This window comes from Saccostrea cucullata, unplaced genomic scaffold, assembly GCF_032062105.1.
Source record: "Saccostrea cucullata isolate Sc308-1 unplaced genomic scaffold, CSIRO_AGI_Scuc_v1 ctg3627, whole genome shotgun sequence".
Taxonomy (NCBI): Eukaryota; Metazoa; Mollusca; class Bivalvia; order Ostreida; family Ostreidae; genus Saccostrea; species Saccostrea cuccullata.
In genome coordinates, this window is record NW_026932744.1 from 21 (window position 1) to 26,470 (window position 26,450).

Consider the following 26,450-nt stretch of genomic DNA (forward strand, 5'->3'; position numbering starts at 1 on the left):
GCTTATTAAATACAACTGACTTATAGGCAGACCGACTTATATACGGAGTATATACGGTAGTGGGAAGCTCCCTTATCATCTAAAAATAACCAAATAGAGAAAAACTCCCTCAACATCTAAAAATAACTAAACAGAGAGAAACTCCCTCAACATCTAACAATAACCAAATAGAGAAACTCCCTCAACATCTAAAAATAACCAAACAGAGAGAAATTCCCTCAACATCTAAAAATAACCAAACATTGGTCCTTAAACATCTAACAAAGAGAAAAAAAGAAACTTTCTCCCTCAACATCTAACAAGAATAATGATAGAAGCTTCCTCAACATTTAACAAATGCAACAAAGGCAAATAAAACACACAAAAATACTCACTTTTATATCAGCTTTTCTTGCTTAAAATTGTCATTCAGCATAATGTTAGAAACACAGGAAGATATAGGGCATATATTATACCTTTATAAGCAGGGATTTCCTTGTGTGAGATGATCCTAGATATCCAATTATATTTTGAAGTAAAAGTATCTGAAATGTTAATATATTTTTTTTTAACCATTACTTTTTAAGCCGATTCAAAACACAGTGTCATAAAATCAAAAGTGCATGTACATTGTATTGTGAAATGATAGGATGAAATAAAATTTTATATAATTATTGAGAATTGATTTATTTATCTTCTGTCTCATACATATAAACGTGTTAGCAAATAAACATATTTGTTTCTATGTAAATTGTAAAATCATTTTTTCTGTCTAATAAACCTATGCAATATTAGTTACAAATCAAGTCATTCAGAATACCTACATCCTGGGAGTGCCTGTGAAACACCAGTTTAGTACACAGTAGGTATTTGATCTTCTGTTTTGTGGTAACACTCCCTCCAATAAACTTCTCAACCAATCCATACCTATGTGGGTAAAAGACTTTTGACAGAGGAGAATAAAATTGGTCTATAGCTAAAGTTAAATGATGCGTGCATAAAACAATTCATTCTCTTGTTTGTGTAATTGTTTGTTGTTTTTTTTTTTTGGTTCTTGTTTTATCATTCTTTTTTTCAGAACAGGGCTGGTGGGAGGGGGTGTGTGCTGCAAATGTTTTTTCTGGTAGAAATAACAGATTGCCTGACACTGCTGAATTTGCATTTGTTTCAATCATGATGGGCTTGAAGGAATTACTGTATACAGGGAAATTTTCGCCCCTGTTTCATTTTCGCCCCTTTCGCCCTCTAATTGATTGGGCGAATTTAAAACGGGGTGAATTCAAATTATACATCATAATTTCTTAAACAGAACTATGACTGGGCGAATTTAAAACAGGGCATAATTGTTCACAAGTTCAAAAGGGCGAAAATAACACAGGGCGAAAATAACCCTGTATACAGTAATATTAAAATTATTACTTAAAAAGAAAAGGAGCTTGTTAAATGTGTTTAAAAAATTCTCTAATACCAAACACAAATATTAATGGGAAACACTATAAATCTCTTTTTTCCTATTGCTGTTATCTTACCAAGCTAGCCGTGACAGTAGGGCGGTGAGGGTACACTCTAGACACCGGTCTGGTACCCCCGTGATGATCCTTTCTGTTATCCTGCTCAAGATGTAATCCTCCCTCACGCCCCGCTCCAGAGGGGAGACAAGGGAACTCCACAGAATGACTGTCAACAGGAAAAGAATGAGGATTATAGTGCTGTGTATACACAATCACACCACAGAGTTAAAAAAAATTCTTTATTCCAGTCTCATGACTTTGATGATTATTTAATTTCTTATATTAATTTTTCAGATTCTTGTTAATGAAATGGCCAACACGGTTCCAAATACTAAGTATTTGCCTATCTGAAGAGTTGTAGAATCGTTTCATTATCATATTATTCTTTTTTCATATATATTTGGCACACCTCAACTGACAACAGATTTAGTTAAGGAAATCACAGAGTTTACAATGGGAAGCTACAGGTACAGGTATTTATTAAAGGAGTAAAACTTGAAATTCATATTACATGTAATATGAAGTGCAATCAATTAATAAAAGCATCAATATTCATTATCTTAAGTAATGGTATTGTGTTTACCATGCTTTTTGAAAATTAGTTTCTTCTGTATGCATTACAAGTATATACCTGCATGACCTGAGATGCAGACCTTGCCGATCACCCTGCTGATGAATTCTAAGTGTATGTCTTTGTTATTTTTCAGTTTCTGGTGCATGATTTTCAACACTTGCATGACCTCATCGCACAGCAGAGGAATGTATTGCTGAGGATAAAACTTCTCACTGAAAAAGATGAAAAGAATATATTACAAATACAGATGTATACAGTAAAATACAGTTTATAGCCATAAGCAAAAATGCTTATAATGAATTGAAGGTTATAGCAAAATGATTTCAGATATTCCTGGTAGCTAGCTCTTACACTTAATGAATATAAGAAATTTCCCAATTGTAACAAAGCTGAAACTTCTGTTCCTGGCACTAAGTTATTTTATTGTACAGGGATTTAGTGTGTGAGAACACATGTATACACACATGGTATTATTTTGTGACAATACAATTGGATACAGACAGTGATTTTGACTTTCTATGTTAAATGTCAACTCAGAGAATACAGATCGAGAGTAAAATCTCCACCATAACCAGATACCGGTACATTGTAAAAACACATTACAGATCAAATGACCTAATTTTGTCATACTGTAAATGAATCATTAATAGTAAGAGTGTACGATATTTAGCCTAAATAGATATTTGAATATTAGCATAGATCTGATTTATCATGTTTATAGTGCATTTCTCAATGTTCTTTTTTTGTTTATGTGTGCAAGGCATTTAGCATTGAACTTGAATTAGCAGGAATTTATCTTCACCAAAAGCCTAAATAGAATACACAGCCATATGTACAGTGATATGTTTACAGTATATATCATTTGAGTCACCTATTCTGGAGCTGTAGTTTATTTGCTGTTTTGTCTGGAAGTGTGGCCAGCAAACTTATGAGATCCTCCCACATAAAATCCAGACTCCTATCTGGAGTGGACTTACAGGCTGTCGTCAGTATCTGGAATAATCCACTGTTATCCAGGAACTTCTCCATAAGAGATACACACTTATTTAGTCTGAAACCCAGTCTGTAAAATATGAGAAACATAAATACATTGCAATTGCTATTTCTATTCATAAATCATACAACTAATAATTATAAACTAGAGATGGATTGAGAGGGAAGAGGGATATTCTTATCAAATTTCCTCATCAAGAATTTCAAGATGATCCTCATACAAAACCAGTGAATGGAAGTCAAATGGTTCAGTTCAGCCTAGTACAGTGTACATGTACCAACACCTGCCTTGACATGTGGCTAAATTGTTTTCGAGGTCTAATCCGAAAGATCAACAACTTTCTTTTCAAAGGAGCTGAGCCATTTTCTTGGCATAGGAAGGGTTGCTACATGTATGTAATTTACAAAGAAAATAGGTTAGTACTTGCAGCAAGGACTTGAACCCATGACCTTCTGATCACCAAGCAAGAGCTCTTCTTAATCAGCTACTAAATATATAATAGTCAATTTGACAAAGGTTTTCTCGTTTAACTAACATTTAAGGAAAGGATATGCATGGAGATAACGAACAGTATTCAATCTCAAAGTCCATAAAACAATACAAAATTAAAACAGAGCAAACAAGGACCCCCGAAACATCAGAGGTGGGATCAGGTGCAAGGGAAGTTTATATCTGAACCATGTAGAACAGTCCAGTCCAATACGAAAATTCGTAATTTTACGAAAAAACGTAAGATTACGAGAAAGCGTAATATTACAAGTTATCGTAATATAAAACTTATATTACGATTTTTCGTAATGTAGTTAAATTACGAATATGCGTAATATAGCAGATGTAAGAGACTATATTACGAGTTTTCGTAATCCAAGACAAATTCAAGCATTGCAAGAAATTGAGTGGCGGGTAGCAAAGTATGGCGTTTAATACGAGATGTCACGGGCGATAACTTGTACGACGCTTACTGAGATTTGAAATTCTGTGTATTTTAATAAGAATTGCACGAACAGTTGAATTATGAAACGAGGGTGTGATTTTTAGGGTAGACTTCGGAAGAAAAGTAGGGAGTTCGGGTGATATAGACCTATGCTACATGCTTGAGCGAATATTGAAATTTACTGGAAAATTGGTCTTATCCGTGGGAAAATTCCTATAAAAAAATAATAAAAGAAATTGTCCACTCACCCATCGCTGGCGATACTTTCTTCTTGAATTTCCATGCTTTCTGATAGGCGTAACTGACCAATCTGACCGCATGCTATCATTAGCCGTGGAATCTGATATATTACTGACGTCATACTTTGCTACCCACCACTCAATTTCTTGCAATGCTTGAATTTGTCTTGGATTACGAAAACTCGTAATATAGTTTCTTACAATCTACTATATTACGTGTATTCGTAATTTAACTACATTACGAAAAATCGTAATATAAGTTTTATATTATGAAAACTTGTAATATTACGAATTTTCGTATTGGACTGGACTGTAGAACTTACTCTAAATTATCCACACTCCTCATCAGCACAGTAAAGGCACCAACTGCATAACCGTCCAAAAACACCTTATCAAACAGTTCTGACACGTGTTTATGTTCAGGACTTGTAAACCACTCCACTTGTAATGTGTCAATAAAAAATTTAAGCACTGTTGGGTAAAATTCTGTCAGGAAAACTTCACGAATAAAGTGAACATCTTGGAATTTGGAGCTAACGGTCTGTTCGTGCCCAAGAGTAATTTTGTAAAATTCCTCGACGGCATTGGTCACCTCGTTTGTGCTTTTCGGATTTCTCAGAATATTCTCTGTCTCTTTGACATATATCCGCATCTTATTCCTTAAAATATTCATATTTGTTTGAAGTAGGGATGTCAACTTGAAAAAAAATGCGTTTTCTTTACAGTCAACCCTCTCCAAACAGATTTGAGATTAAATGCCGCATTTCCAGTAGGCTGATGAGAAATAAAAAGCTAGAGTTTTCATCCCCACAAGGACTAAAGGAGAACAGTAAAGCGAAATGCTGTTCAACTCGAATTTGCTCGTGTCTTAAGGTATTTTTTGTATATTGAACCCGACTTCTTAAGGAAGAAAGTCATTGAGGTTGTTTCTTTATATTTTAAGTCTTAAAAAAAATTGTCAAGAATATTTTTAGTTTCAGCACACCCAACTTGATAAATGAATAAAAATGAGGAGTCAATATGCTTCTTTGGCGCTGCGGTGCATTTTATGTGACCTCTTTGCACTGAAATTACATCTTCGAAGTTTAAATTTCCCTCCAATAGTTTTTATCCAAATAAATCATGTCAATCTAGACTATTTTGGTTCCTAACAAACCCTGTCAAAATTTAAGAACTCGGTTATATGCTTTGTTAGCTGCAGAACTGTACGTAACTCTCAGCAAAAAAAATATATATATTGATCTCAATTTCAGGACCAGGAGGCCTATATATTAACTATAAATATTTATTTTTTCGGAGAGCTACAGTTCTTCAGCTACCGCACGGTCAGAAAGTGGCGATTTGTGGTTCATTGTAAATGTACGACAATTGTTTTATCACCTGAGATGTTTTCAGTTTACCGATTTTGCATGTAATTCTTGTGTTTTGGCAAACGTTCACTTATATACTCTGTAATTATCGCAGACAAGATAAGAAAATCGACCATTAATCTACGTAAGGACAGATGATACAAACAAATTTTTTCTTTGAAAAAGGTTTAATATCGTGAAACAAGTTTAGAAAAGTGGATGGTTCTTAGAATTTTTTCTCCTAAGAACTGGAACATGTAAAAGACTTGGAAAATTTTAGTAATATTTCAATGGAAAAACAAATATTATATAATAGACAAAGCACATTCAGTAAAGGTTTACAGGTGAAAACAAATTTCAGAATATCTTAACATGGTGCTAAAAGTGTAATATAAATTTAAGAAAAATATACCAAGCCAGGTGAATTTTATTAGGAAAAGGTAAATGGTTAAAATCAGCCTATGTGATACTACTAATTTTTTGTCATTTTTCTCAATTTCTTTCTGTAACATATGTGCAAAGTAAAACAATAAACATACAATGAAACAAGAGGCCCATGGGCCTTATAGGTCACCTAAGCATTATGCAACAACTTTCCAGTGTTTGAATTTGATTCATGTTTTACGCAAAATGCTATGGCATTCACAATTTTGAAAGAGGCATCATTGATCATAATTAACTATACACTTAGCAGTTGCTTAGTTTGGTAACTTAATACTCACAGTGTCCTTTCTGACATAATTCATTTTATCAAATAAATTCTGCAATATGACTACTTATGTTTAAAGATAAAATTCAACTTTGAATTTTAGTAAATCAATATTTCAATTTTGTTTAATGTATAATATGGTATTTGATATTATCATTTTTATTGTTTCATAGGAATTAGACAACCTAGATTTTATTTTATTTCATGATACAATTTGAAATGTAAGTAAAGAAGTCGCTAATAAGTATTTTATTTGACAAAAAAAAAAAAGGAATGTCTTTGAAGAAAAAAATGAATACAGGTAATTTTCTAAAATAAATAAATTGTGTTACTCAGAATATTTGGCATGAGGGATTAGTAAACTGTTGAAGCCTTTATACATACAATTATGTAATTTTGTTGGAAAAAGAGTACAACCGTAATTTGTAGATAGGTGATGTGTTTGTTGTACAATTCTTTATGGTTTCTTTTATCTTTTTTATCTAGTGTCAAAAATGCTATCACATAAAGTAGAATCCATTAACCTATTGTTAGGGGATTAACTGGTTAAGTGACAGGTCAAATACTAAGGTAATGGTCAGTCCATGTCACATGATTTTTCAAAGTACGAGTTTTCGGCTATTATTAATACAAATTAACAAAGAAAAACTAATTTGATTGGTTAAAAATAATTTACGGCAAGCGTGGGTCTCCGAATGGAATTGCGCCCGCTCCTTGGCCATTCTATTCGGAGACGTTAATAAAGTTGTATCGTTTTTAATTTCATCCACGCTTTGCTTTTTCATATTACAGCGCACCCAAACCTACATTGGACCTGGTGGCTGGAAAGCAAAACCATATCTTAGGGTCTCTCATTACGCCAGCGAGTTATTTAATTAACTTCCCAAATTAAGTGCGGTCACCCAAAAGGGCGACACGACAACTGATGGGGTATCCAAAACCCGGATGAACCGTGTTGTGCAGTGGAAAGAAAACAATACCTATCATCGATACAACCTTAGAAAATACCGCACAATGCCAGCTCCATCTAATTCTTCAACACCTGAGAACTCTGACATTGTTGAGGAGGAAAACAATCAGGAAGTGAGTGAGTTACAAAGAGAAGTAAGAAACCAACGTGAGGAATTGCAACGGCTCCAAGACAGAAGAAACAGGGAATTAGATGACAAGGACGAGGAGATTGAGGCTCTTAGAAGACAGTTAAGAGACGTATCAGCAAGACCACAACAAACGCCTATAACATTGGACCCACCGTCTTCACTAAACCGATTCGGAAGTTATCCAAACAATGCGCAAGGGAGTTCTTCTTTTCCCAAAGTGAGACTTGAAAAATTCAATGGGAAAGTGTCTGTTGTCCAATGGTGGTACAAGTTTATCACCTTTATTAACCTTCAAAAGCTAACGGAAGAGGTGGCTATCAATACCCTCCCGTTTTATCTGGAAGGGGCTGCAGAAAGTTGGTTCTACGCCTTAGACGGTGCCGTCAAGTCATCATTGGAGTCCATTCGCCGAGCTCTACATAACAGATTCCAGCCGTCCTCCAGACATAACTTACAATTAATGGACGTAAAACAAAAAGACCAGGAAAGTGTAGAGGACTTTATGCACCGAGTGACCAGTATGACCAACGACCGCAGTGTAGACCAGGACTGGTTAATTACAGTAATCATTAACGGACTGAAGCCCGACATTAGTGCCGATGTGGTAAAGGATGACCCTCATTCATTAGAACAACTGAGGAACTGTGCATGCCGAGCCGAACTTGCATATAAAATCAGGCAGAAAACATCATCAGTGCAGGACTCAACCAATCTAGCCTTGTTAAACGCTCTTCAGGATGTGAGAAGTGACATAAATGTTATACAGGAGTCCGTGAATGATGCCCAGTTGTCTCAGCAAGCACCGACAAGAGAGTCCCAACCTTGGAGAAATAATGGTGGACCAGGAAATGGTGGAAAACACTATAACCAGGGCAATGGTGGAAAACACTATCATCAGGGGAATGGTGGACACCGCTTTCAACAGGGAAATGGGGGACACCGCTTTCAACAGGGAAATGGTGGACACCGCTCTCAACAGGGAAATGGTGCCTATCAGTACTCTCAACAGGGTAGACCGGAGAACCACTACCAGGGATCCAGATTCAGACATCCACAGAATAGGCCAAGCAGTGGGAGAGGCTCCTGTCACAACTGTTCTGGTGAGTTATGCGATTCTTTCAATTGCAATGCTAAAAATGTTAATATGTCAAGTTGTTATTTTTGTGGCAAATTGGGTCATTTTAAGAAAACTTGCTCTTCATATGCGCAACACCTACAGCAATGATCACGCACAGTTCCACACTCAAAATACCACGAACACACTTCCTCTTTTCAAAACAGTCCACAATAGGGGTGCGCGCCTGTCTTTAGAAAACATTCTAGAGATGGGCAACATGAGAACCAGCCACAAGTCAATCTAGTGGCACACATGACCAAGAATACAATTCCTCTGCAAGTTGGTGGAAGAAAAACTAGTGCTTTAGTGGATTCGGGTGCTTCAGTTACAATTATGAATTTAGAGTTCTTTAGAAAAACTAGTTATGTTCATGATAAGTTAACATCACCTGACTTTCAATCAGTTAAGGGTGCCAGTGGCAAATTGTTACCTGTGGTAGGTAAGTTAGAGATGAAGTTAGATATCAATGGTCAGGATTATAACTTCTCAGTGCATGTAGTAGATGGTTTACACCATGCTTTCATTTTAGGGGTAGATTTCTTATGTGCTAACAACACTACTCTTAGGTTTTCTGAGACCAATACACTACACATTCCCGATCACAATGGTGATGCCAATGTTTGTTCAATTTCAACCAACAATGGTTATGCTCGTGTGAAATGTGCAATGAAAATTCCCATAAGGTGTGAAATCAATGTCCCTGTACATATTTCAAGACAAAAGTTAAATGATCAAGTACTGTTAGAACCCCATGAAGAGTTGCAATCTCTACAATTATCTGGTGCTAGATGCTTAGTAAGTATCAGAGATGATGTGGTTATGAGGTTGATTAATCCTTCATTTGAGGATGTGTACTTACCAAAGAATTTCGTAGTAGCTTATGTGTGTGATGTGCAAACTCGAGAAGTGTATGACTTAGAAAATGAGACCATGAGTGTCAATGCTTTGAATCCAGACAATTCAAAAAGTCAAAAACCAATGAGTGAAATTGCATTTGATTTAGACAATTCTGATTTAAATCCAAATCAAAAAGAGGTTTTACTGAAATTTTTGGCAAAACATAGAAGTAACTTTGCAGTTGACCTCAGTGAACTTGGAAGGACAGGGGCTCACAAACATAGAATTGAAATCAAACCAAATTCAAAACCTGTTCGCCAACAGTTTTACAGAACATCACCTCAAGCTTCAAAAGAAATTCAAAAACAAATTTCAGAAATGTTAGATCACGATATCATACAACCATCAAATTCAGAATGGCATTCGCCAGTGGTTTTGGTAAAGAAAAAGAATGGCCAATTTCGTTTTGCTTGTGACTATCGTGCTTTAAACAAAATTACAGTGCCCATGTCCTTTCCACTTCCACATTTAGAGAGTGTTTTTGATGCTATAGGTGAGGCTCGAGCAAACTACTTTACAAATTTAGATCTCATGTCTGGATTCTGGCAAATGGAATTAGATGAGGAAAATAGAGAGAAAGCAGCTTTTATAACAAGAGAGGGAGTGTATGAGTGGAAACGTATGCCATTTGGTCTTACTAATTCCCCCATTTCATTTCAAACGCTTATGTCAAATGTGCTGAGAGGGTTGAATTGGAAATCGGTACTTGTCTACGTGGATGATATTCTCATCTTTTCGCGGTCATTTGATGAACATCTGAAACACTTAGCGCAAGTGTTTGATCGTCTGAACGAGGCCAATTTGAAACTGCAGCCATCAAAATGTCACTTTGCCGTAAAAGAAGTGAAGTTCTTAGGGCACATTATATCACGTAAGGGAGTACAAGTTGACCCTGACAAGACCCAAGCTGTCAGTGAGTTTCCCATCCCCAAGAAACAGAAACAGGTACGTAGCTTTCTGGGTATGGTAAATTACTATCGGAAATTTATCCAAAATTTTGCTAAAATTGCTACCCCCCTCAATGCTTTGTTGTGTAAAGAGAGAAAATTCCAATGGTCTGAATCTTGCCAAAATGCTTTTGAGACCCTCAAAGACAAATTATTATCAGCCCCAATTTTGTCATATCCAGACACCTCCAGGTCTTTCATATTGACATGTGATGCCTCTGACAATGCCATTGGGTATGTGTTAGGCCAAATAGATGATGAAAACCGAGAATACGTTGTAGCGTATGGAGGTAAGTCTCTCAGTCAAGATCAGCGGAAGTTCAATACCACCGAGAAAGAGTGCTTAGCAGTACAGGAAGGTATTGCCGCATTTCGACCTTATTTGGTACACAGTAGGTTTACGGTAATTACTGATCACAAAGCATTGGTCTGGTTGCAAACTGCAAAACATACTGGTCGACTAGAAAGGTGGGCTCTACAACTACAAGAATACAACTTTCAAATCATGCACAGACCAGGTAAGAGCAATTTAGTGGCAGATGCGCTCAGTAGACGAGAATATCAATCTGGGGTAAGTGAAGCAAGTATGGTAAAGAGTTCAGAAGAACAATACTCTAACAACTCACTAGAGGGAGAAATGGCAGAAATAGTACACTTACAGGTAACTGACACTCAAATCAGATCAATTGGTATACAAACATCAAATGTATCTGATTCAGACACAGAGAGTGAAGATGAGGGAGATGAACAGCCAGAAAAATCACTAAGTATAAGTTCAATCAATATTCAAACAGAGAGTCATACAAATACATTAGTGGACGAACAGAATCTCATAGAAGATGCTTGTTGTGTAGAGGTAAGTTTCACATATGCAAATGAGGAACCAGAAACCTTCGCTATAGAAGAAGAGGAAGAACCTGACGAACATCAGCAAATTCCACTGGATGTAGCCACTATTGGCCAATTACAATCCCAATGCCAAGATTTTCAAGACATTTATAGATACCTTAAAGATGGAACATTACCAAATGAAGTCAAGACTAGAGATTCAGTGATAGCAGAAGCCAAACATTATAGCATGGTAGGAGATGTGTTGTATCACTGGTTTCAGAAGAGATGTCGTAGACCTCATGGAGAATTCAACTTCATCAAGCAAATCGCGCTGCCTCGAGTGCTTAGAAAAGACGCCTTGTTGTCCTATCACGACAGTCTGGCAGGAGGAGGGCATCTAGGCATTGAAAAAGTAAGGACGCAATCTACCGCAAGTACTATTGGCCGCGTATGCACAGTGACATTATCGAATACGTGAAATCTTGTGACCGTTGTCAACGCGCAAAACGAGATTACAATCCGTCCAAACCTCCAATGAACCCTCTTCCGACAGTGCACAAATTTGATAGGTGGCACATTGATATTTTGGGTCCACTTTACAAAACGAAAGAGGGGTACGAACACATTTTATTATGTGTTGATTCATACACTAGATGGGTGGAAGGTTTCCCTATGAGAACTCAAACAGCAGAGGAAACTGCAAATATACTGTTTACAGAAATTTTCTCTAGATTTGGTGCTCCAAAAGTTCTTGTTTCGGACAGAGGTACAAATTTCATGTCAAAATTGGTAAAGGCATTATGTGAGATTTTTGAAATTACTAAACATCAAACTTCGGCTTATCATCCAAAAACAAATGGTTTAGTGGAAAGACAAAACAGTACACTTGCACAATCTCTGAGGGCATATTGTGGAAAAGCTCAAAATAATTGGCCAAAATTAATTGCAACTATTTTAATGGCCTACAGAAAATCACCCTCAATGCATTCCACGAGTTCTCTCCCTTCTTTTTAATGTTTGGGGAAGAAATGCGCCTCCCATATGATATTGCGCTTGAACCGCTTGAAAACATGAGTAGGGACACAAAAGCCTATATTAATGAGTTCCTAGAAAATCTTAAAGTCCATGATGAAATTGCCAAAGAGAATATAAAATGGCATCAAGAGCAAAACAAAAATAGGCATGACTTCAATGTGAAAATCCCAGATTTCAAACTTGGTGATCAAGTATTGATCAAAATTAACAAGGTTCCAAAGGGGTTATCTAGCAAACTCTGTGACAAATCTGAGGGACCTTATGAAATTGTTGAAATTGGTCCCAACTTCACTTATAAACTGAAAAGAAAATCAGACAACAAACTTCACATGTCAATGATGAATGCGTCAAACTTGAAACATTATTATGATGAAGATGAAAGACCCAGTTTTGAACAACCAGAACCCCAAATACAAATTCAGAAGGATCAAGGTCAAGATCCAGTTGATCCATCTCAAGGTCAACAGAATAACGATACAGTACAAAATGGTCAGGATCCAGTTGATCCACCTCAAGGTCAACAGAATAACGATACAGTACAAAATGATCAGGGTCAGTCTCAAAACGATACAGGTAATGATCAAGGTGAAGGAACAGTTGTTCCAAATAATGCAAACAATGAACAAGGTCAAGGGAATGAAGATGACTCAGACTTGTTAGATGAAGAAATACATGATCCAAATAGAAAATGGAAATTTAAAAAGTTTCTAAGGGGCAGATTTAAGAATGGGAGAAGAGAAATAAGAGTAGAATGGGAGGATGGTTCCAAGATATGGGAACCTGATCACTGTTTTGATGACGAGGTTATGGAAATCATAAACAAAAAGTTCACAAAATTAGGAACAATCAGGAAAACTTGTTTTAAAAGAAAATATTAAGTACAGATGTGTAACAAAAGAAAATCATCACAAATCATTAAGAAAAAAAAATGTTTATGCCAAAACAATTGTGTACTGCATAAATATCTTAATGCCAACATTAATTATTATGATAAAATCAAAACTTAAATAACAAAGAATAAATACATAAATTAAATGTGAGAGGACACCTCATAAATTTAACTAGGGTAAAACAGTTTGGATTTATTTTATTTTAATTTTTTTTTTAGTTATATGTATTTACAAGCTTATGGGCTTTTGCATTGTGGTCATAGTGAAATCCCCTATAAATTGGCTAGCCATTCATTTTTGCTCAAGAAAAAAAAATTTAGTAAACATTTGAACACCTAAAATTTTGAACATAAATAAAGAAAAAGAATTATTGCTGTGGTATAGTCACATCATCCATGTAGTTAACTCTGCAGTAAATTTTAGTGCTAGAAAACACGAATAACGATCGGTTCTTGTTTTCACGACAATTTTGTACCACAACCTTAAATTTTTTTTCTATACCTATATTTGTAGGAAAATTTGGGGGATTCCACAATACCATGTTCCTTGTGTTAGCTGTTCTGACCGTGTTAACCACTACAACCCAAGCAAGACCCGAGAAAATGGAAGACAAAATCGTACAGAGAATCAATTATGGGGTAGTTTTTAAAGAACAGTCCAAAATTATTTTATCTCAGGAGTATTGGCTCCATACCTTTCATGTAAGACTTCCAAAACGAGTTCATGTATCTAAAGTACCTTTTTGCAATGTTCATGCTTTTCGTCAAGGGTGTGTTTTGTTAAACAATCTTGCAAATTTTGTTCAAGGATTACATAAGGAACCTTTAATTCATTTCAATGAAACCATGCGCCAAATCAAAACCTTAGTTCCTCAAACAAATATTTTAAATCAAGGTAGACAACTCCGAGCTTTACTTCCATTTATTGGTTCACTGTCAAAAAGCATTTTTGGTACTGCAACAATCGATGATGTCAACATTTTAGCTGGACACATCAATGCATTAAATAGGAAAACAGAAAATATTGTTAAAGCACTCCAACAGCATGGATCTCATTTGTCATCTTTCATTACTGTAAGCAATCACAGAATGGACAACTTAGCTGCTGGTATTAAAGAAAATTCAGAGTACATTTCTAAAATCGCAACTGCTTTTAATAACAAATTGTATGATTTGGAAAAATCTTTTGTAAATGTATCAAAGATTTTAATGTCACAGGTTAACAGAGCTACTCTTTTAAGATCTGACTTTGATAAACTATCAGCAGCAATTCAGAGTTTATTAGAAGGGAAGATAACTCCATTTTTGATTCCCAAATTTTTAATCACCAGAACTCTTTCCAACATAAATTTCAAACTGAGAAAATCATACAAGAATTTTTACTTAATTCATACAGATTATTCATTTTATTACTCTCATGAAAAGTTTTTGTATGCAAGGGACAAAGGATCATTATTTATTACTGTGAAATTTCCAATCTCGGCACAGAAGCAACCTTTACAATTGTTCAAGGTCATTAGTTTACCTGTCCCTACCTCACCCAATGTAACTTCAGACATGCATGCTACACAGATTCTGTCCACACCAGATTATTTTGCAATAACAAGTCACCATGATTATTTTGTCTCTTTATCAGCAGAAGATTTAGTTAATTGTGATAATGGACCCACTATATTATGTAATTCCAATAGGGCCTTGACCCCTATAACTGAACCCGATTGTACAATGGCTTTATACTCAAATGATGTGAAACAAGTTCAAAAGTTATGTGACTTTAGATTTATTACCTCATTACTAAAATCAAACATTTTTGAAATTACATCTACCTCAGTTTTGTTATATAATACACCAACTTTGGTCTTAGATTGTCCAAAAGAGCAAAAGGTTTTGAAAGGGTGTACATTCTGTATCATTCATATTCCCTGTAGATGTTCATTGTCAACCCAATCTCTGTTTTATGCCCCAAGATTAGTGGATTGCTACAACTCTTCTTCAAATTTTTCAGTGATTCATCCTGTAAATTTGGCATTATTACAGGAATTCTTTGACGATTCTAAATTAGAACATGTGTTTGGGGATAGTTTATTTCCTACACTAGTAAATATGTCCATTCCTGAATTGAAATTTTACAATCATTCCATAAATCAAATATTGATAAATGATCAAAAAGACCATTTGAGTTTAAAGAAAATTGCTAAAGCAGCCAAAAAGGATGAGAAAATTTTCAAAACATTGGCAGAACCTTTGATTGATGGTCAAATTGATATTCAGGATGATTGGTTAGGTACTTCTGACATTTTAACATATGTTGCATTAGGTATTGCAGCATTGTGTTTAGGATGTTGTATTATGTTGGTCTTAAAATTCAGAAAACTTTCAACATCACTGTTAGTTCTACAACAAGTACAAAATGCTACATCTGAAAAAGTCCCTTCTTTCATCTATGAAAAACTTGTAACGTCAACTCCTAATCCAACAGACTTAGGTTCAACTTGGTTTTCTGAATTTACATGGATTCATGCTTCAGTCATTTTAAGTACAGTTGTACTGGCCATTTTAGGAATTCTGTTATATTTGGTGTACAAATCAAAATCATGCAAAGGATCCATTTTAGCACTAGAATTAACTACAGGTGGTGATTGTGTTATGGTCTTTATTACTAGATTATCTTTGTGTCCTTCATATTACACTATAACAACACCCAAAATTACAGATATTTCAATTACTCCTTTTCCATCATGCAAATTGTTAGCCACATGGACAAATTTCAAAGTCACAGACACCCGAACTAACATGACCATTTCTATTCCAACAACCATTACCCTCAACCCACTAACTCACTACAAACTCAAAACAATTTTGAAACAACTATTCAGTGCATATGTAATATTACTACACAACAATTATGCTTTTCATCTAAATAACCCACACAAAAACATGCTTGTTACTCTTTAAATGACTCAATAAAAAAAAAAATTAACAATATCTCAGAATTTTTCTTTAGCAACTTTTAAATTTTTGTTAATTTGTTTTGTCAACATTGCAATGAATCGCACAACTCAGTAGATTTTTTTTTTACCTTTTTATGGACTATTTCCATTACAATGATATCATTTTTTTTGTTTTCTCTATTTTTTTTTTTCTTAATGACTTTTTATAATATTTGTATGTTTGTGTTCAAAAGCTCAGGGATCAATTACCATGAGATTATATGAGTTTTGATATAAGGTATTACCTTTATGTATATTTACATGTATATATTTGTCTTTGTTTGGAAGGTTCAATTTTTTTCATTAATACCTTAATTTTTTTTTAGCTATAGTTGTAGACTAGTTTATTATTGCGTTAAAAAAAAAATTATATGTACAAGTAGGTAGTTCTTTTAGAATAAAACAATCAATTTTTTTTATATATATGGACAAGGAAAATTTGAGCTTTCAGGGACGAAAGCAATGGTAGCAAGGGGGAAAGTAGTCATATTGCAGAATTTATTTGATAAAATGAATTATGTCAGAAAGGACAGTTATGTTTAAAGATAAAATTCAACTTTGAATTTTAGTAAATCAATATTTCAATTTTGTTTAATGTATAATATGGTATTTGATATTATCATTTTTATTGTTTCATAGGAATTAGACAACCTAGATTTTATTTTATTTCATGATACAATTCGAAATGTAAGTAAAGAAGTTGCTAATAAGTATTTTATTTGACAAAAAAAAAAAAGGAATGTCTTTGAAGAAAAAAAATGAATACAGGTAATTTTCTAAAATAAATAAATTGTGTTACTCAGAATATTTGGCATGAGGGATTAGTAAACTGTTGAAGCCTTTATACATACAATTATGTAATTTTGTTGGAAAAAGAGTACAACCGTAATTTGTAGATAGGTGATGTGTTTGTTGTACAATTCTTTATGGTTTCTTTTATCTTTTTTATCTAGTGTCAAAAATGCTATCACATAAAGTAGAATCCATTAACCTATTGTTAGGGGATTAACTGGTTAAGTGACAGGTCAAATACTAAGGTAATGGTCAGTCCATGTCACATGATTTTTCAAAGTACGAGTTTTCGGTATTATTAATACAAATTAACAAAGAAAAACTAATTTGATTGGTTAAAAATAATTTACGGCAAGCGTGGGTCTCCGAATGGAATTGCGCCCGCTCCTTGGCCATTCTATTCGGAGACGTTAATAAAGTTGTATCGTTTTTAATTTCATCCACGCTTTGCTTTTTCATATTACAGCGCACCCAAACCTACATTGGACCTGGTGGCTGGAAAGCAAAACCATATCTTAGGGTCTCTCATTACGCCAGCGAGTTATTTAATTAACTTCCCAAATTAAGTGCGGTCACCCAAAAGGGCGACACGACAACAGGCAGGGCAGAGGAACAAAAATGCATTTCAACTAATCAGTAATTTTCAGCAATAATTAGTAATGCCCCTACCAAACACGAACCCATACCCTTTGGCCTATATAGATCCACACATCGCGAAATTTTTGAAAAGGCATCCTTGCTTTTCAAAAATATTTTATTAATAGCGAGGAGCAGATTTCAAAATATTCATTCATTTTCAGTCTATAAATACAGCCACCCCTGCCTCTACGGTACCCCTGACCCTGGGGCCTTGACATGCACAATCCTGAAAGATTAGGGCCCTTGTTAATAACTATCAGATAGTTCATCTGCTTAATACCTGGGAGCAGAGAAGAAAATTTTCAAAGAATTCATGTATTTTCACAATATGATAAACAGAGCCCCGCCCTAACACCAGAACCCCTGACCCTGGGGCCCTAAAATTCACAATTTTGGTAGAGGCACTCATGCCCATCATAACTATGCACTTAGTTAGTTTATCTAATACCTAGGAGCAGAGAAGATTTTCAAAGAATTCATGTATTTTCACTATATAATAAACAGAGCCCCGCCCTAACACCAGAACCCCTGACCCTGGGGCCATAAAATTCAAAATTGTGGTAGAGGCACTCTTGCTCATCATATCTATGCACTTATTTAGTTAATTTAATACCTAGGAGCAGAGAAGAAGATTTTCAAAGAATTCATGTATTTTCACTATATAATCAATAGACTCCCCCCACAACACCAGAACTCCTGACCCTGGGGCCATGAAATTTACAATTTTGGTAGAGGCATTCTTGCTCATCATAACTATGCACTTTGTTAGTCTATTTAATACCCACGGGCAGAGAAGAAGATTCATGTATTTTCACCATATGGTTATAGAGCCCCGACCTAACACCAGAACCCCCGACCCTGGGGCCATAAAATTCACAATTTTGGTAGAGGCACTAGTACTCTTGCTCATCATAACTATGTACTTACATGTAGTTGGTTTATTTAATAACATGGAGAAGAAAAGAAGATTTTCATAGAAATAATGCATTTTCACTATATACTTATTCAGCCCCACCCTAACACCAGAACCCCTGACCCCAGGGCCATGAATTTAATAATTTTGGTAGAGGACTCAATGCTGATTACCATCATGAAAACAGTTTGACTGTTTGATGTCCAGGAGTAAAGAAGAAGATTTTAAAAGATTGCAATAATTTTAGTGGTTTTGGCCCCGCCCCTCGGGCCCCAGGGGATAAGGGATCATGAAATTCACAATTTTTGTTTCCCTTCATCCATAGATGCTTTGTACCAAATTTGGTATAAATTGCTTGAGTGGTTGCAGAGAAGAAGCTGAAAATGTTCAAATGTTAACGCACAACGCACGACGTACGACGACGGACGAAAACATATACCAATACGTCACCTGAGTTTACTCAGGTGACCTAAAAAGAATAAAAAGAGAGAAGGTATGGTACAGCATTTAAATAACGGAGGACAAACGGTGTCATTTATTTTAGAAATAAATATATACAAATGTTTTTTCAAGATATTAAATATGTCGTTGACATAATGTCACAAAACTTAAGTATATTTGGCGTTTTACACAATATGGGGTGTAAAAGATTCTTTCTGAAACTATTCAATGTTTTACATTCTAAAATGAAATGAAATTCGTCTGCTATTTGTCCTGTATTACACAACTTACAAACTCTTTCATCTAATGGAATATTTGACAATCTATACTAGTTTCAATTGGGAGGTGGTGGTTTGATATTCTTAATTTTATTAGTATTTTTTGGAGCTTACTAGGTAAAATACTAAGATATTTTTCACATCCAAAATCACTTTTAAAAATTTTGTAAATTTGATTGAAATAATAATATCACAATACGAATTTTTTCTGCATATCAAAAAAAGACAAGGGGTCAATTTTCTACAATGCCCACGGAGAAAAATGATACCTAGGCCATAATTATTACAAAAAAGTGGGTCATTTTTCTACGTAGAATATTGACCAAGGGGTCAAATTCCTACGTAGAAAAATGACCCCGGTCAATATTTTACGGGGGTCACTTTCCGTCGTTAGACCGGTGCATAGTGATTCACAAATACATGATATTGTTTTTAATTCATTTTTAGACACAGATTCAAATATTTAAGTATCATAGACATTTCTTAGAGGACATAGCTTATTTTCTTCTCAAAAGGACATTCAAAGAAACTATTAAAAAGACATGAAATTAAAAAAGACTTTAATTAAAATAAGCATACACAACATTTGATACGAGTAGAATAAAAAAAAAACATGTAGAGAGAGAGAGAGAGAGAGAGAGAGAGAGAGAGAGAGAGATTATACATTTGTCTTTAAATTATTTAAACCTTCATATAACATGTATAATTCCGAATGTAACAATGGTTAATTAGCACCTATGACGACTTTCAAATATCTTTTATGTGGAAAAAAGTTTCTCTTTTTGGAGAAAAAAATACTCAATATTAATAAGACATACAATGAGCCCTGACGCTGGAGTTTAAGTCCGTGAATATTTTTCATGTGATTTTTATTAATCAGTAATCTGATGCAAGAAATTATGGGAAAACACTACTTGATTATGGGTACATGTTTCTAATAATACTTGTAATATAATTCAAGAAAGATAGCATGCCTTTAAATCTAATTTAGACATATTTGTATCTTGCTCTGAAGCCTCTTTCTGGAGACTTGGAGTGTGTCCTAAATAGGACCAACATTTCTCTACCTTTGGATGTGAATTTACGTGTGGGTCTTTTAATGCAGCAGAACCTAAAAATAAACATGTTAATTCATAATATTGCATAATATATATACCGGTATATAAAAATAATTATACATCATTAAACAAGAGTCCCTTGGGCTATATAGCTTACGTGAACACTTTGACTAGAAAATCAGTTTAGTATTGATAATTTAGAATTTCAATGTGTCTAGGGGATATGATTTGAACAAATATATATAATAAATCTACACTAATTGAGAATGCTTCCTTTTTATTAATCACTCTTTTGTAAAATTTTGAGCGCCCATTAGGCCATACTTCTCCAAGGATTCATGCTTTGAATAAAGAATGAATCTATAAAACATGTGAATTCCATATAAATATTACTAATCATGGTGTTCTCTAAAATATGTACCTTGGTCCAGTGGTAGTGAAACTGTTGTAACGAACTTCTACAAAGTCCAAACACATTGTACTGATAACGTTGCACCTAATCCTAAAGGTCCCAATAAACTCCAATCGGACTCGTTTCCTTACAGGTGCCTGGAATTTACCAATATGAATAAATCAGATGTCTTCGTTCAGAAAGAAAATATTGGGTTCCTTCCTTAAGAATTTACATTTATCATTTTTCTTTTAAATATGTTGTCAAATGTTTAAAAATTTCTAGATATCTGAATCACCGGACGCAAATCATACAATATTTACTTTGCTCGTAAGCATATATGTTCCAATGCAATTTAAAAAAAAAAAAGAAGTCAGCGAATCAGGATTTTGCGGTAGAGGTATACATTGTATATATTTTCTTAGGTCAATCATATTCACCTTGCGAAGTTTAATGAAAATTTAACTGGAAACACAATAATTATAAAGATGTAATAGTGACAAGTTAAACATTTATCCCAAGAAATGGATCTTAAATATACAAATTAGAGAAGAAATTGTCTGTTGAAAGTACTCGCCAATACAAATTGAATTACTGATTTGATTTCCAATTTTTATACATACTTTAAGTGTTTAAAGGTACCCTTCAATTTCCAAAATCTTTACCAAAAAATATGGCTCATATTCTTAATTTAACTCATATTTGAAAATTTTGGATTTAATGTAATCTATTATCCAAAATTACGGGTAAAATTGAAAAAAAAAATGTTCTGAAGAAAAGAAAATTGTTGTTTTAGGTATGAATTTTTTTTATTGTCATTATAATTAAATTAAATTGATTTTGTTTTTCACATATATATTACTTTTTTAATTCTGTAACTATGGGACTAAGGTTTGTTTAATTGATCTTTGGTAGTGGTCATAAATATTGCCTGATCCCTTAGTATAGATCCATTTACCGTAATTTTCCATGTACATTCTGAACTGGTTGTGTACTTTCTAGGAAAGAAGTATCCAGGTGAGTTTAAGTATTTGTAGCATGATGTGGCAGATCTATACTTGTATCCACATCCAGAAATCGCTAAATAAAAATATAAAAGATATTGTTTTCCGTCCTTCAGCGACAAATTTCAAGTATAATTGAAAAAAAATATTGATTATTTATTGTATTTTTAACGTATACGGTATTTAAAGGACAATAAACTTTTTAAAAGTTTAATGAAGGTACAATATATCTACCGTATTTTGCCATAAGAATAACGACTCTCTCGAGTATCGTACATCAAAAAAGTATTGCCTTTATTTTGTAAAAGCTACGTTTCAAAATCCGTCTCCCATGAGCTAAAACTTTTTAAATAGATAATAGAGATCACTTATAAATTTACTATAAGTTGAACTATAAGGACAATTTTAATACTTACTAGGGTCATTTGGACCCTGACAGTATGTTCCATTCCACCCTTCCGGACACTTACAGCGTGTACAATTTCTAGGATCTCTGTACCCGCCATTCCTGCACGATGACCATGTTAGTCCTTCGGTACATCTCTCTTCAAAATCATTTTATTAGTTTTTGAGCACTTTATTTCTGCATAAACAAGCATGGCTTGAAGAAAAATATGAATAACCGCTTTATGTAAATTTTCGATTTTCTCAAGATTAGTGTTTCTTTTTTATTTTAAAGAAAATACATATAAGATATGTTTGTGAAATACTGATGCCCCTGTACGGCAGCTATTGCGAATTCCAAGTCAAACTCCAAGGTCAAGAGTTAGATCAAAAACGCTACCGAAAGAAAGGACGTGTAAGGAATTAATACCTGAGGAACATGATTGATTGATTGATTATATATTGTTTTACGTCCCTCTTGAGAATGTTTCACTCATATGGAGACGTCACCGTATGTCGGTGAAGGGCTTCAAATTTAGACCTAAACTCAGCACTCAGGGCCATTGAGCAGTGAGGGTTCTTTATCGTGCCAACGCCTACCGTGACACGGGACCTACGTTTTTAAGGTCATATCCGAAAGACCCGTGACTTTAACTTCTAGTGCCGAGCGCTTGGCGAAGGAACAGTCACTATACCTCTGTTAACGTTTTAGGTATGACGCGGCGCCGCGATCGAGAATCGCCTCCCGATCACGAAGCGAACGTTCTACCACTAGGCTACCGTGACCGGTGAAGAACATGACAAACCAAGTTCAGCAATTCAAAAGTTATTGCCAATTTTAATCTTTTACAGATGTGGGCCAAACTCAAAGGTCAAAGTCCAAGGTTCGAGGCTTGTCAGTAGAAATACACGGGTAAAATATTTCAGGCAGCCCTAGCGCTTACTGTTCAAAAGTTATGACCAAAGTTAAGTTATTCAAAAGTAAGTCAAACTGCGAGGTCAAAAGGTTAAAATTGTTAGTTTCCAAGGGAGGAATACCTCTGTGAAATATCAAGGCTCTTCTTCTATCTGTTCTTGAGATATAGCCTAGGTAAATGTTTTTTTCAGTGGCTCATATTCAAAGGTAAAAAATATTTATATCTTTTAAAAGGTTTTATCACAATTAATACACGTGTGAAGCTCTAACACCAGCAGCTTAAGAATTATGGTTAAGGGTTACATGTATCTCCACAATAATATGATGCCAAAGCAGCAGCACCAACAGTTTTAAAAAATTATGATCAGTATAATATAACAAGGCGTGTTTCTGAAACACCGTTCCGCCAGTGTGGCAGCTTTTGGCGAAGGTAAAGTTTTCTCAAATTCAAGGAACCCCATGGTTCGGAAAATTAATCTACATGGTCAATGTACATGTCAGGAAGTTAGAATTGTTGATATTCAAACAAAAGCCTTATCACAAAAGTTATGGCCAAGGTTAAAAATTTCATAAAAGTGGTTCAAACCTAAAAGTCAAGGTCAGTAGGTAAAAATATTTACAATAAGAGAAAGATCTTATCATTATTAACAAACGTGAAGTTTGAAAGCCCTAGCAAAAACAGTTTAAAAGTTATGACCAAGGTTAAAGTTTGGCCAAGGTCAAAATGTCAAATTCATTGATACCCATAGGAATGCCTTTTCACTAGAAATACACATGTGAGATATGTAAAATATGAAAGTCAAACGTTCAACCAAAAGTTATAAAAAAGTTTAAAATTTGAAAAAGAGAAACAGAGAGACAGACGGACGAACAGCGCAACCACTATATCCCCGAACCTTCGATTAGAGAGCATGAAAATGACAAGTAAAACAGAGGGGAACACACCGACAATAATTCTCATATTATTTGCATAATAATAAATGTTATTAGATTTTAAAAAAAAAAAAAAACAACATGTTTTGCAAAAATGACATTTACAAATATTTGACAATTACAAAATATTAAAAGAGAACCACAAGACACCACTAGTTAATAACAGAATAATTATCAGAATTGATTTTAGAAATGTACATTATCTATTTCAAAAAGCTCAAATATATCGATTACCTACATCTCAACATCTTTTAAAATGATGTTGATATAGAAAAAATTCACAAAACGTTGGAAGTCAAAGTACATATACATGTACAATGTATTCTTTATCTACAGGACAAGAAACAAGAGGCATCGCTCACCTGAGCATTTAGCTAGGAAAAAAATCAGACATCAGATCAGAATTGAAAGTTTACTGAGGGGGGGGGGGGAAGGCTGGAATTTTAACCTCTACGGGGTCATGATTTGAACAAACTTGAATCTACACTACCTGAGGATGATTCCCTATAAATGTAACTAGGCATGGCTTTAAAGTATACTTGAAAAGAAGATTTTAAAAGGTTTCCTTAGCTATTCCTTGGTAAAACTTTGATCGGCCATTTTGGCCCCACCCTACCCCTGGGGGTCATGATTTGAACAAAATTGAATCTGCACTACCTGGGGATGGTTCCAGATGAGTTTTATCTTTCCTGTCTCAATGGTTCTTGATAAGAAAATTTTTCCTGTGTATTCCTATGTAAAACTTTGATCAGCCATTTTGGCCCCACCCTACCCCCGGGGATCATGATTTGAACAAAATTGAACTTACACTACCTGAAGATGATTCCACACGAGTTTCATCTTTCCTGGTCCAGTGGTTCTTCAGAAGAAGATTTTTAAAGATTTTTCCTATATATTCCTTTGTTTAACTTTGATCGGCCATTTTGGCCCCAGCCTACCCCAGGAGGTCATGATTTGAACAGACTTGAATCTACTCTACATGAAGATGATTTAACATGAGTTTCATCTTTCCTGGTCCAGTGGTTCATAAGAAGAAGATTTTAAAAGATTTTTCCTATATATTCCTATGTTAAACTTTGATCGGCCATTTTGGCCCCACCCTACCCCGGGGGGTCACGATTTGAACAAACTTGAATCTACACTACCTGAGGATGATTCCACATGAGTTTCATCTTTCCTGGTCCAGTGGTTCTTCAGAAGAAGATTTTTTTTTAAAAAAATCCTATGTATTCCTATGTAAAACTTTGCTCGGCCATTTTTGGCCCCACCCTTCCCCTGGGGGTCATGATTTGAACAAAATTGAATCTGCACTACCTGGAGATGGTTCCACATGAGTTTTATCTTTCCTGGTCCATTGGTTCTTGAGAAGAAGATTTTTTTTATAATTCCTATATATTCCTATGTAAAACTTTGATCGGCCATTTTGGCCCCACCCTTCCCCTGGGGGTCCTGCTTTGAACAAACTTGAATCTACACTACCTGAGGATGATTCCATATGAGTTTCATCTTTCCTGGTCCAGTGGTTCTTGAGAAGAAGATTTTTAAAAAATGCCATTAATTTTTCTCTAATTCATAATTATCTCCCCTTGGAAAAGGGCGTGGCCCTTCATTTGTACAAACCTGAATCCCCTTTACCCAGGATACTTTGTAGCAAGTTTGGTTGAAATTGGCCCAGTGTTCTTGAGAAGAAGATGAAAATGTGAAAAGTTTACAACACGACAACGACAACAACAACGACGCCAACGACAACGACAGACAACGGACAAATTTTGATCAGAAAAGCTCACTTGAGCCTTTGGCTCAGGTGAGCTAAAAAGGACATATGAAAATATGCGCTTTACAAAAGAATTAAACCTCGAATTGCACACCGGTATATCTACCTGTATTTCTTTATCTATATATAACGCCATCATCAGAACACAAATCTTTCTTTATTTTGTATAAAATCAGTTCAAGAGATGTATAGTGTTGCACAAATAAAAATATATTTCGGAGAAGAAAATATGACTTACTCTGACAATAGTGGTAGTTAATAGCCTTTATGTCATTAAACGACAAAGACGTTATTTGTCCCATTGTCCTGCTGTAACCGCTTTGCTTGGCAATGATTGTTTTCCCTCCATTTTTTGATAATGCCTATTGAATTAAAGTAGCATAATATATCTGTTTAATACTGGGTAAAAAAGAATTTTTAACTAAGTATTTTTTGTCAGAATATGATTACAATTTGAATGTATCCAATGGATATTTAAACAATTCTTACCCTTTCACCGTAATGCATGATTGATCCATAATCGTATTGTGTTCCATAGGTAACACCAGGTCTGACCATGAAATTGCGTTCTTTTCCGCTTTCAATGTTTTTTTCAACTATGGTGACATAACTGTTTCTGTCTTGTCTGCTTTGCTCGTGCCACATACCAAGGGCATGTCCGATTTCATGGAGGATTATTCCTAACTAAAATGCCACATTTTTAATGATTCATTTAAAAAGATAATTGACTTTGAAACAATTAAGTGTATACTTACACGTTTACAACCATTATCAAGGTTTATATCGTTAATGCCAGAACTTTTTCTTCCAATATTTGACCAGCATCTTAAAA

The 26,450-nt window shown here is 34.7% G+C and overlaps 2 protein-coding genes and 1 long non-coding RNA gene across 3 annotated transcripts; 1 reads left to right on the forward strand and 2 right to left on the reverse strand.

Moving 5' to 3' along the window:
* Positions 1-280: 280 nt before the first annotated feature.
* On the reverse strand, positions 281-5,064 carry LOC134235988 (telomere length regulation protein TEL2 homolog; the record flags this gene model as incomplete). The annotated part of the gene is made up of 7 exons (XM_062718165.1): positions 4,555-5,064; positions 2,936-3,127; positions 2,122-2,276; positions 1,509-1,656; positions 800-906; positions 456-524; positions 281-295 (listed from the first exon to the last, which is right to left on the reverse strand). Coding segments are annotated over exons 1-7 (1,036 nt in total), but the record flags the coding sequence as incomplete, so codon positions are not given.
* A 1,319-nt stretch (positions 5,065-6,383) lies between these two features.
* Positions 6,384-17,193, forward strand: LOC134235987 (uncharacterized). The gene is made up of 2 exons (XM_062718164.1): positions 6,384-8,489; positions 13,620-17,193. Exons 1-2 carry the CDS (start codon positions 7,235-7,237, stop codon positions 16,058-16,060), a joined length of 3,696 nt encoding a protein of 1,231 aa, XP_062574148.1. The 5' UTR covers positions 6,384-7,234; the 3' UTR covers positions 16,061-17,193.
* An 8,669-nt stretch (positions 17,194-25,862) lies between these two features.
* Positions 25,863-26,444, reverse strand: LOC134235990 (uncharacterized). Its single transcript, XR_009985514.1, has 3 exons — positions 26,374-26,444; positions 26,108-26,302; positions 25,863-25,980 (listed from the first exon to the last, which is right to left on the reverse strand). It is a non-coding gene; the product is annotated as an uncharacterized LOC134235990 (long non-coding RNA).
* Positions 26,445-26,450: the final 6 nt, after the last annotated feature.

What these genes read in the sequence shown, in the direction of transcription:
- LOC134235987 (XM_062718164.1), top strand. Translation starts at nt 7,235, where the DNA reads ATGAACCGTGTTGTGCAGTGGAAAGAAAACAATACCTATCATCGATAC. An exon ending in CTCCTGTCACAACTGTTCTG is followed by an intron (nt 8,490 to 13,619) that starts GTGAGTTATGCG and finishes CTATATTTGTAG; the next exon opens with GAAAATTTGGGGGATTCCAC.